The 12,284-nt window shown below is 45.5% G+C and overlaps 1 protein-coding gene across 4 annotated transcripts in view; it reads right to left on the bottom strand.

The window, feature by feature from the left end:
- The window catches only part of LOC133370538 (membrane-spanning 4-domains subfamily A member 4A-like), a 26,043-nt gene extending 14,316 nt beyond the window's left edge, over window positions 1–11,727 (bottom strand). The window contains exons 1-8 of one of the 4 annotated variants that reach the window (XM_061596987.1): window positions 11,105–11,713; window positions 10,480–10,625; window positions 8,463–8,700; window positions 6,074–6,190; window positions 5,175–5,231; window positions 4,068–4,235; window positions 2,930–3,049; window positions 388–1,790 (exon numbers count right to left, since the gene is read on the bottom strand). In XM_061596987.1, coding sequence (XP_061452971.1) covers window positions 1,704–1,790; window positions 2,930–3,049; window positions 4,068–4,235; window positions 5,175–5,231; window positions 6,074–6,190; window positions 8,463–8,700; window positions 10,480–10,625; window positions 11,105–11,167 — 996 coding nt within the window. In that variant the 5' untranslated portion in view covers window positions 11,168–11,713 and the 3' untranslated portion in view covers window positions 388–1,703. Of the gene's footprint in view, window positions 1–387; window positions 1,791–2,929; window positions 3,116–4,067; window positions 4,236–5,174; window positions 5,232–6,073; window positions 6,191–8,462; window positions 8,701–10,479; window positions 10,626–11,104 lie in introns of those variants that run through there. The other 3 variants (XM_061596988.1, XM_061596990.1, XM_061596992.1) reach the window with 3 other exon arrangements.
- Window positions 11,728–12,284: the final 557 nt, after the last annotated feature.

Genomic DNA, 12,284 nt, shown 5'->3' on the forward strand with positions numbered 1-12,284 from the left:
CCTCCAGATGTTGCTGGACTACAGCTCTTATTACACCTGACTATTGCCTAGACTGCCTGGGGCTGATGGGAGTCCAACAACATCTAGAAGGCCACAGGTACTCCCTGCCATAGAGGATTGCTATCACATATAATTTGCTCCTTCATCAGTATATACATCCATATGAATGCATATATCAACACTGTAATCTCTTCCTTGCCTAAAAGTGATACAGCTATTTCTCCCACAACTAAAAATTTATTTTCTAAGTAACAATGGCAAAATGTGATGTCAGATTTCATATGGGAAAAAGCAGAGTTCAAAATATAATAATTCAAGATGAAGTAACAAAAGAGAGATCTAGTATCTGTTCCAAATTTTAACATTTATTGTAATATGCAACTTATTTACAATATTTGAGTGGATCTCTGCCTTGATTAAATCATACATAGAAATTATTATTATTAGTCAGTTTCTTCGCAAATGCAACCCAAAGCAACTTGCAACAACAAGAAAACACTAAAACTGTTTGTTACACTAAATTGTAACAAACCAATAATAATAATAAAAAGCACCTAAAAACACATCAGTACTGATAAAAGGCAGGTCTTACAAAACCTGCTATACTAAGAGGCCACCAGTACCTGAAGCCGTTCAAATAAAGGGCCAAAGGTCTGGTTAAAAAGGAAGGGAACAGATCTTTTAAGCTAAATTTACAGTTCTCTAGAATCGTAGAGAAAAAAATGGCAGCAATGACATAGTAGCAAACTTAGTGACAATGTAAGTTTAGAAACAGTTTACTAAACTCCCCCATAGTCATCTCTAATTGATTATTAAGATTTAAATGTGCATTTTTTTTTATCAGCCTAAGGGCTGCATTTTGTTGTGGGTTACCTTCTAGGGACCACTTGGCACTGGTGGGCAAGACCAGAAGCAAAAGTGGGCAGATAATGGGCATGTTTCTTAGCTATGTCCAGTAAGCTTCATTCCAGGCATGCAAAAGTAGGATGATTCTACACACACTTACTCCTCTCTATCCTCTTTCCAGTCAAGCTAGACGCATTATCACAGTCCACAATACGTTAAGAGCCAGGAAAAAGCACTTGAGGGGTGAAGCAAGGCTTGTGACCGGTGTTACCTGGGAAGGGGTATGTGGCCTGGGGAAAGTCCCAAGGGCCAAAGAGGGAGACCTGGAGGGGCATATTTGGCCCTTGGGCCTGAGGTTCCCTACCCCTGCAATAACAGGCAGCTTCTCTTAGAATTCCACTGTTTTTCCTATGGTCTAGTCAGTGCAACATTGTCAGTACAATCATTTATAAAGTCAATTGCTAATGGTTGAAGGCAGCTTGCAAATGGAAGGGCAGCTTTGCCAGGTTCCTTTTGGTAGCTATGAATTACTTTAAAAGGTCTCCATTCATCCCAAGTTAGACTTTCAGCATGTAATATATATCACCGTAATCTTAAAATTGTGGTCCAAAAGTAAAATGTTCTGATGGCTCAAGCAAAAAGGAACATTCTGTGCTATCATACATGTTCTCCATACCTACTTATGGTGTTTTATACAGTTCATGATATACTTTGTCTTTGACAGGTTATCTGTTTAATCAGATATCAGTTACGAAACCTCTTTTGTATATATGTACATGTGGATGAAGAAGTCTGAATCTTTTTGCTCTTGATTTGGAGGCAGGAGTCCAGGAGCAATGGATGGAAGGAACAATAATTCAGAGGTTTCCTGCATCCTTGCAAGAAGCTGAGAGATTGACAGTACTAGCATTGTCTGTAACTGTGTTCTGGTAAACCACCACCACCTGAAGAAAGAAATGAAATCAGCCTCGGAGTGTAGTTAGTCTTCTGCTCAGATTGTGAATAATGGACCAGTGTTTGACAATTCTTCTGAAGGAGTAGGGTAGCTTAGTAGATGCAGGAGCGGGCCATGCAGCCCATATAGCCATGTTCTCCACCACCTCACTGCCACTCTCCAGCAGGTTCCACCTGAGGCAGCTGTCTCATTCTACCAAATGGCAGGGCCAGCCCTGAACATTATATTTATCATCATGTGAAAATCTTGAAGCTGGTATCCAGACTATGCACTAAACAATTTCAAAATTCTGCCCCCCCAAAAAGTCTACATTCTGAATGGGGAGAGGGAGATTATTTCTGTGGCCTATGAAAACTAAAGGTGTTGAACAATTTCTTAGATTTTGTATAATATTCCATATTTTTGCTGTTAACGGGAAGAGGCAAGGAACTGGGCGGAGCACTAACACCCTACCTCTGAACACTAGAAATTTTATTTGGCCACATTTCTAGCTTCAGAGGATTTATTAAGCATTACTTGCACAACCTTAGTCATATCTAGGCAGCCTTATGGGTGGGGAACTGGATCATCTCCCCCAACCCCTGTGGGATAGGTTTGAGAGGTGGGTGAGGTTGCCCACCTGTCAATCACCTGATGTCACAATGATTTCAGGTGACCCATTTTTGCCCACATGGATGATCAGCTGATCGCCAGTAGCTGCCAAGAAAGCTGCTTGCAGAACTTTAATTCACTCAGAGGGTTGGCATGTGCTTGAAGTGTCAAATATTATTTTTCCCTGGAAAGAGGATTTGGGAAGGACAAACGAAAATGCCTTCATTTTAATCAATCACCCGTCTTGTCTAAAATGTGTGCAAACAGACTCGTGTGCAAAAGTGCAGGTGGGAGGATTTACCTTCCACAGTCCTGATAATAAAGCCAGCTATTTCTGCCTAGATGCCAGCTTCTCTGCAATGGCAAGTCAGGGGTAGAAAGCTAAAAGTAAATGCTGCGAACAGCCTCGATGCAGAGCTCCGACCTTGATGCAAAATGCTAGTTTTACAACAGGTTGCCCCTTAAGGTACACAAGAGCAATCCCACCTCCTGAATCCCTGCTTGGATTACCAAACTCCACTCCATTTTAAATGTTACCGTTCCGGCGTAGGTGTCCTGGCACACAATCTTGCAACCAAAGGCAGCAGTGGAGATTGCAATGCAGAATTCGAGGATGGTGAATGCCAGCTGAACAGCCATCATTCCAAACAGTATATTCTGTCAATGAAAAAGGTAGCCTGGCCATAGGGAATCACTCTCCAGTCCCATCTCTGTCTCTCTCCCCTGTGGGAGAGTAAAGAGAGCTACCTGGTTTGGTGCCACCTCTAGGATTCCAAGAGGGTTAAGGAGAAACACATCTAGTCTACCTGCCTACTGTAAAAACTACATGCTACATTAATCCCATGCTTTGCCTTTGAGTGTGCAATTTTTATTTCAGCCAGTGTGGAGGGGGTTATTTAGATCAAGTTCCTGGCATGCAAGAAGGGGGATTTAGCCCTTTGCCCCCGCTGTGGCTCCCACACAGATCAGGAACCACGTGCCTGCAATTTGCATAGGGGAAAAAAGGTTCCATTGGAATGAATGGGAGCTTTTTACCAATGCAAATTGCAGGTGTGTGGGGTGGGGCAAACTAGAGCAGGAGTGCAGCAGGAGACAAAGAACTAAAGCCCCATCCTCAGTGCCAGGGTCCTGAGCTGGATTTTTCCAGCTGACTATTTTGGAAAAGAAAAATTGTACCTGAAGGGCAAACTATGTGATGAGCATCATATGCAGTTTGTCCCAAGGCAAAGTTATCAACACTCCTGTGGTGCCTGTTGGGAGTAATAGGGCGGACAGCCGGAACACCGAGGGTGCGTGCAGCCAGAGGCGATGACAGGCAGAACCACCTAATTCTATTTTCTCCTCTGATGAGTTCTTCAGAGGCAACCCTGAGATAAAGGAGGAAGATGGCAGGCAGTGCCACTCCCTGGACTGATGGCAAGGAAGAAGGCAGGCAGGTAAGGGCTCACGAGGGCACACTAGGGCTAGTGAGGCATTGCTCCATTTGCCTTCATAGACCAACTTCCGCTGATTCCCCACACACTTCTTTGCACTGCTCTGGCCATGTCCCTGAGGATTTGTACTAGAGACACCATGCTTGCCTCTCCCCGCCCTGGGCCTTCCAGGCCATTTCAGCCTTTTTTCCTCTGGGTGAATGGTCTGCAGGCGGCCCAGTCTCGCCAGGATGTGCACTCACCTCAGGGATGACTTTGGTGTTATAACACTTGCGGGCCAGTTCTGTATCCAGGTTGCTGCACTCGGCAGTAGACCCTGGGCTGTAAATATCCAAAGACAAAGAGAGGATGATCATCCCAAAGCCAGCAGCTACAGCGCTCACTACATTCATTCCCAGCATGCTTTTCACCTAGAGACGATGAAGAAGAATATATTATGTCTCTGTTACGATAATAGGCCAAAGACCCCTCAGAGAGTCTTAATAATGGCCTTAAAGCTGGGTCCACACAGTGCCCTCAGGACACCTTGTTGGTACCCTCCAAAGCCCCCTGTCCCTCCCCCTCGAAATATTTAATAGAGCTTTTTGGGGCCTTTTATTCAGTTGGGAACGGGTGTTGTTGGAACTTCTTTTGTTTTTTGGGGGGGTGTTAGTCACTGTTTCATTTGTTTTGGAGTGTAGGTTTATTGACTGTTATTGAGGGAGTGTGTCTGTGAAATGGGTATTTTGTAGCGTCCACCACAGATTTTTAAATATGCCTCCAGGTCAAAAAAAGGTTGAGGACTCCTACCTTAACATATTTTATCCAGGACCTCTGTCTGTGCACATGGGGAGGCGGGGATATCAAAGGAGGTCTTTTTGGTTCCTGGCTTACAAAAACTTGGGAGAGGTTTTGTATCTGTGGAGAGCGGTTGTATCTGTACCCACTAAACTAGATTACTCATGAAACCAGGTTATTCATATACAGATGAACGAGAGACTTTTAATTGGCACAATCTGTGTGCATTTGTATATATCAGGAACAGACAATCTGTGGCCCTCCAGATGTTGATGGACTCAACTCATCATATCTGACATGGGCTGATGTGAGTTGGAATCCAACAACAGCTGGAAGGCCATAGGCTCTCCAGCCTTGACCTACATCAATCCAGTGTGTCTCTTTGGTCCATCCCAGTTGCCAGGTCCTAATAAGCTGCATTTTACAAGACAGCCTCAGAACTGCAAGTCTAGGAGTGGCCTTAAATGACAAGCAACAAAAGCCACAAATTCTGATCTCCTTATCAGGAGGTCTCCTGTCATCAGACTCCTCTTGTGTCATCACAACACACAACCCCCAAAGATGTTAGTTACCAGTGGCTTCTTGGGGTTCCTAGCGGCTGCCACAGACAGGGATCCTGAAATGAGATACTGCAAGAGATGAAAAAGGAGATCAGAGGCAATGAACAAGTCCCTAATAGGTTCTGTTCACTAGATTGTAAACAGAGGACTATTAGATTGCACATCATCTGACATTGGGCTGCTTTTGAAGACCTGGCAGAAACTTCAGCTTCTCTGAAAGAATGTTGTACTGCTGCTAGATTGTTGACTAGCCAAATGAAACATGTTGCACCCAATGGGGGCTGGTGCCGTCTGGGATGGAGAGGTAGAAAGCAGGGAGCCCAAATAGTAGGTGAGGTTGGAGCCAAAGATAGGCAGACCCAACTCATTCTAGTTTTGTCCCCATCCTCCTCCCTGCTGGGTTCTATAAGGGCAATACTGGAACTATGGAAGAGGAAGCCAACAGGCAGGGTCACCCTCTGGACTGGTCATAAGAACACAGGGCAGGTGGAGGCTGGCTGGTGACAGAACTGAGGTTGGTGGGGCAGTGCCCCACTTGCCCTAATGGAGCAGCCCCCACTGATTGAACCCTTCTTAAACATTATTAAGCACAGTTCAAAGTGCTGGTCTTTAAACTCCTATATGGTTTAGGACTCTGGTGTCCTACAGAGACGGCTATTGCCTTCATGTCCTGCTTGTGGGCTTCCCAGAGGTATTTGGTTGGTCATGATGCCAACAGGATGTTAGAGTAAACAGGCCTTTGGTCTGATCCAGCAAGGCTCTCATGTCCTTTATTAGACCTGCCCACTTTGGGCAGCCAAATTGGGGTAGAGGACAGACTCCAAAGCATGGCAGCAGCCCAGAAATTATTTTTTTCTGAGCAATTGTTAAATCCTGTCAAACTTTTTCTACATCCAGATATAAAGATTTACCGGCACTCCTGTCCAATAAGGTGTCATTATTATTGCATAAATTAAATGGTAATCAGTCACAATGTTCATCACAAGGCCAAAAGATATTCCCGTAAAGCCTATGAGAATCTGAGTGATCTGCAAAGAGAGCATTAAACATAATGTTACTCTTATATTGCTTTGTACATCCTTGCACTTTGCACAGAACAAGCTCCCTACAGATAAAACTCTGTGTGTGTGACAGAGAGAGAGAGAGAGACGGTGGTATTAGCAGAAGTAGGGTAGAAACACACTCACTGTTGCGCCAGTTCCATTGAGTCTTCACCTCTCTTCTGAAAACAGGGGCGCCCAATGCTAGGGAAACCCCACCCCTTTTCCCTGTAAAACCTGGTGAGAACAGCTTGAGTGCTTTTTTTTTAAATTCAGCTTCAAAGAGATTTCACAACTGATCAGCAGATCAACCCATTCACCCTCCAGGTGTGGCTAATGGAAACACTTTGATCTGGCAACTAGTGTGTTTGTTTACATCCTTAGGTTTTAGATCAGCAGCAGAGCAGACTGAGTGTGTATGTGTGACTTCACCTTTAAAGGAAAAGACGTTTGCTACAATCACTGAGGCTTCAGACTTGGTAAAATAAGTAAACCTTAATTTTATTGAAGGAAATGCATAATAGATAGGAAAGGGATTCTAGTTCTGTGTCATTAGCTAAGTCATGCTACGGGTGAGAGAGACAAAGCAAAGATGTCTCCTCTCTCCAAGCAGGAAGGAGAGCTGGAAGATATGATCAGCATCCCCAAGATGTATCATTCTACAGGAAGGAAGATTGGCTGATCAACAAAGGACAGGCAGCCTAGCAACTTGGAGGACTCCTCTCTTATCTCCCTTCAGACATGCAAACCCAAGCCCAGGTGCATTCCCACAGTTCTGGCAGGGGGATGTGTGACATTTTCACATCTGAAATATGGAAACATTTTTTGATTAGGGGCACCTTAAAGATTTAACACCTTTATTATGGCATAGGTTTGAAGCCACAAAAGGCTTATGCCATAATAAATGGGTGTTTTAGGTGCCATGATGCTTGTATTTCTGCTGCAGTAGACGTAAACACAACTGACCCTCTGAAAATTATTGGATTTTCTAGTTGGTAAACCAATGCACAGATTAAGCAGGATGTTAGCAGCAGGTCAAGTTAAGGTCTATTTAATGCTTGGGGTTACCAATTGCAACAGAGTTCATCTCAGGCTTTGTCCATACAGCAATAGGTAACTAATTGCACCAGCTGCCAAATAATTGCTGGGCTAAGTTCAAGGTGCTGGTACTAATGAGCAAAACCCTATATAGCTTGGGACCAGGATACCTAAAATATTGTCTTGCCCATTATATACCCAACCAATCACTGTGCATTGCAGGAGACGGCCTCCTGCAGATACTATTTCATCATGAAGCCCATTCCATATGATGGAAGAATTGCATCTATCCTTTGGAATTCCCTCCCATTACATATCAGATAGGTACCATATCTTGTTTTTTCAGTACCTGTTGAAGACCTTCATTTTCCATTAAAAAATGTACTACCTTCAAGTCGATTCCGACTTATGGTGACCCTATGAATAGGGTTTTCATGAGGCTGAGAGGCAGTGACTGGCCCAAGGTCACCCAGTAAGCTTCATGGCTATGTGGGGATTCAAATCCTGGTCTCTCAGGTTGTAGTCCAACACCTTAACCACTACACCACACTGGCCTTTTAAGTGGACATTCTTATTCCAGTCCGTATTATCTCTCCCTCCCTCTGCCATGTACCTTAGGTGAACAGGCACATTTTCATTGGGATCTACCCACAGACCCACAAAATGCTTGGCTCCAACCATACATAATTTTGCAGGCCCTGTCGCCATGACATTCACCCCATTGTCTTACCGAACTCCAAGACTTGGGGGGGGGGGGTGAAACACAAAATAGGCTCCATCCCTTGAGTCAGATGGCTTTGCCCAAGGCCACCCAGATGTTTCATGAACTGGCAATCCCACTTGTTAGCAATTTCCATTGCATATTTGGAAACACATTTCTCCCTTTCATTCCTTGAAATCAGGGTTGGGGAGCCTGTGCTCCTCCAGATATTGTTGGGCTCCAACTCCTATCAGCCCCTGCCAGCATGGCCAATGGTCATGATGTAGTGCAGCAACATCTGTAGGTCCACTGGTTCCCCATCCCAGCTTTGACCATTTTCTGACGTGCTGAAAGCTTATACACCATTTCTGAATTGATTCAGGAAGAACCCCAAGGTGCCCTGAATGCCGTCTGAAAAGCACTGCTCAAATTGATTGGGGAGGAAATCTCCAGAGGGGGGCAGAGTGGCATTTGATAGCCACTGTGGATTCAAACATTGCTTATCTTATATTTTGGACTCACCCCCAGGGCCAGTGGCTCTCCTTTATAGAACTTCTTCAACATTCCTTGCATGGAATGGCTTGCTGCAGCATTTGATAAAAGCTGAGGTTGCTGGGTCACAATCTGAGCTGAAGATACTGACGCAGAGTCTCCTGGACCCATGATGGGCAAAGAAGAGTTGTGGGGCACAACCGGACTTGAAATAATAGCTCCAGAACCCCCTGGATCTATGGAGGCCAATTTCTGTCTAATTGCCGCACTGTTGAGCAAAGAAGGTAAGAAATAAAAGGCTGGAATGAGGAAGGGAAGGGACACGGAGAGATATAAATGGGAAATAATCACATTTTGGACAGAGCTATCACTACAGAGTATTTAGATTGTGGATCCAGGACACCCTCCTGTCTACTGCATCCAGTGTATTCTCACCACTGGTTTGGAAAACAATGTACATGCGACGTTATTAGCCACAATCTATGTCTATCCTGTACCTATCTTGTTATATGAAATACTGTGTTTTTATGAGTTTTCTCCCAACAGCATCAAATCAAATTGAGAAAAAGAACAACTTGGCTGCATTTTAAGCTGACAATGTGTGCATAGCCTCAGTGTAGTTCACCTTTCCTTCAGAGAAAGATCCTAAGCACGTAACAGCATGCACCTGAAATGAATAACAGGATGAGCTCCAAAATCCCTTACTTTGGCCACATGAAATGAATTATGGCAGAAATCACACCTGCTGAATTTCTGCCTGCTCTGCAGTTATTAATGGCAAAGGTCTTCTGATGGTGGTAGTGAAAATGTGGGAAATTTACTGGCAAGGATGGAAAGCTTCCAGCCCATACTTTTTCCTAGGAACATAGGAAGCAGCCTTATATTGAGTCAGGCCATTGGTCCATCTAACTCAGTATTGTTTGCACTGGCTGACAGCAGCTAAGGTTTGGGGCAGGTGACATTTCCAGCCCTACCTGGAGATGTCAGGGATTGAACCTGGAACCCTATGCATGCAAAGTGGATGCTTTACCACTGAGCCACATCTCTTCCCCAGTGACTGCAACAGAGCGATGGGAAAAGCTGCCTTTGGCTGCATTCTCCTTTCTAGGCAGCTCTAAAAGGAGTATAGGAAAACTGTCCAGGTCACTCCTGACGGGGACGGAGGGAAAAATAAAACTGCTCCTTTGAAGCTGCTATTTGCATTGGTGCCCCCCCCCACACACACATACATTTGCCAATGGTTGCAATTTGCATTTTTTAAAAGATACATTTATTTAACCTTAGGTGTAGTTAGGTGTCCAGTTGTCCGGAAAGGCAGAGTAGGGCCAGTCTTCTTTGTGTAAGGAGTTGAAAATTGCCCCCACGTAATTAGAGCCAGAGGACTTGCTGTTTTGCTCTGCTATTGACCCCTATCTTGTGTTCTTTCAGAGCAACTTGAACTACACCATGTAGTAGAGGCTACTGTTTACCTCCATGCCCAGGGATCAAGCTGCAGTTAAAAACACATTGCTGCAAGCAGTGCTGTCAGGGCAGGAGTCCAGGGCCCATGCAGCTTCATGAGCAGGAGGGACGCTCCCCCCTCCACACACACACACACACAGAGCAGGATTACGAAATGCAGCAGGCCTGGATGTTGCCATGCCCTCTGCTCCTGCATCGGGGGTTGGGGTGGAGAGGGGTCTTCCCTCTGGACAACACAGCCAGAACTGTCGCTGACACTGGCCAGGGACTAATTCTGCTCCTGAATCTGATCTGGGGTAGGGGGATAGGGTGTTTTGAGGAGAGACAGAGCCCAGTGGTAGAGCATTCGTTTGGCATGCACAAGGTCCCAGGTTCGGTGCCCAGCATCTCCAGGTACAGGTGGAAGAGAAACCTGCCTGAAGCCCTGGGGAAACCTGCCTGAAACCCGCTGCCAGTCAGAGTTGACAATACAGAACAAGTTGGGCCACTGGTCTGATTCAGTATAAGGCAGCTTTCTATGTTCCTATGAGGAGTCGTTCTTAATCAAGGACCTGCGGAACCGATATCACTACTACATCATATTAACTGGTAACTTGGAAGAACTTGTGCTTGCTTTTTTCTCCGCCCTTCGCCTTTCCTTTCTCCTCGTGTGCCTCGTCTTAGTAGATCGCGAGTCTGAGGGCAGGGAGGGACCATCTTAGACACGGATTTTTTGTCAGCCGCTCTGAGAGCCTTTTTGGCGAAGGGGAAGAGGAAAAAGGCATCAAATAACAATGCATCAATAAATAAACCCCGCCCCGAGTCTAAAATTACCAAACTGCGATACTAAAATGATCTACCCGGCACCGAAGGCGTCGTCGTCGTCAACCTAGAATGTTTGCGCGTTTCTTAGAAACGGGGAGGGAGGGCCTTTACCCTCCCCTCCTTAAAACCAGGACAGATCCAGCCCTCCCGCCCCCCGCCCCCAAATGTCCCCAGACTCTGCATTCTGCAGCTCCTCCCTTAAAGGTGTGTTATTGCATCTGGGGGGGAAACCGTGTGTGTGTGTGTGTGAGAGAGAGAGAGGTCTGTGTGTGTGTGAGAGAGAGAACAATCCAGCAAATGCATCTTGCAAGTTGCCTCGGAGCGCGCTGGTGGCGTAAGAGCCCAGCACGGGACATAGGCCCCCGCGCTTTCCCACCTCCCCTTTACCACCTCTAGGTAGGTCCTACCAGGATAGAGACGAAGACGATACGGCTGTTGAACCATTGCGTTGTACTGAGCCAGCGAGCCATAGCGCTGCCCTGCGCAAACGGGCTGCAGGGTGAATGTTGCAACCAGTAGTGTCCTGGCAGATTTAGAAGTGCAGGGGCCCTCCCCCTTCTTTTGCTGAATGAGAGCCTTGTTAATGCCTTTTGCCACAACAACAGACGTCCCTAGGAGTCAATAAGCATGAAAGGGGCTAGTGTTGACAACTGAAGAGAGTCTTCTCAGTGGCTGACACCTCCTTTCACTCTGATTGATTCCAATCAGCAGGAATGGACCAGGAAGCATGTTAGAAGACTTCTCTGTGGCTAACACACTCCCCTTTCACACTAATTGGCTCGTAGGATGCTAGAGACATAGGGACCCTGCTGAGACCTTGCTCCCAAAAAAGTAAAGGGTCTAAGACCCTGGACGACTACACCCCTGGTTGCAACAGCAGAGAGAGAGAGAGAGAGAGACTGTTCCAGCATCTTAGCCACCTGTCCCTGAAAGCATGCAGCACTTAGAGTCGCTTGGCCACATCCACACCAGACATTTATTCCACCTTCAGTTCCATGAAGGAAGAAAAGTGGGATGTGAATGTAAGAAAATAAAAATAAACAAGCAAACCCAAAAGACAATGAAGGATCAGAATGGGGCTGGTAGAACCCATTCATCCCTAGTCATAGGCCTCATGTTGACAGCCAGTGTGGTATAGTGGTTAGAGTGTCAGACTAGGACCTGGGAGATCAGGGTTAAAATCCCCACCCAGCCATGAAGCTCACTGGGTGACCTTGGGCCAGTCACCAACTTTTAGCCTAAGCTACCTCACAGGGTTGTTATGAGGATAATCTGGTGTGCAAGAGAGCCATGCATGCCACCTTGAGCTCCTTGAGGAAAGGCAGGATACAAATGCAATAATAAAGAAAGTAATAAATGTAAGTGATCAAGAGACCTAACATAAATAGCAGCAGTGCAATACTAGTTCTAAGTGACGGACTTGGGTCTTCTCACATGTAAATGGAGCTGGTTGTAACTCCATGAATATTTCCCTGACAGTTCATGATGATGGTGGCAGTAATAACTCTCTGGCATGATAACGTCTTTCAAAACATGGCTGTATATAGGAGGCCAATGAAAGCAAGAAATCAAATCAAATCAGAAAAA

The sequence above is a fragment of the Rhineura floridana genome, chromosome 15 (assembly GCF_030035675.1).
Source record: "Rhineura floridana isolate rRhiFlo1 chromosome 15, rRhiFlo1.hap2, whole genome shotgun sequence".
Lineage (NCBI taxonomy): Eukaryota > Metazoa > Chordata > Lepidosauria > Squamata > Rhineuridae > Rhineura > Rhineura floridana.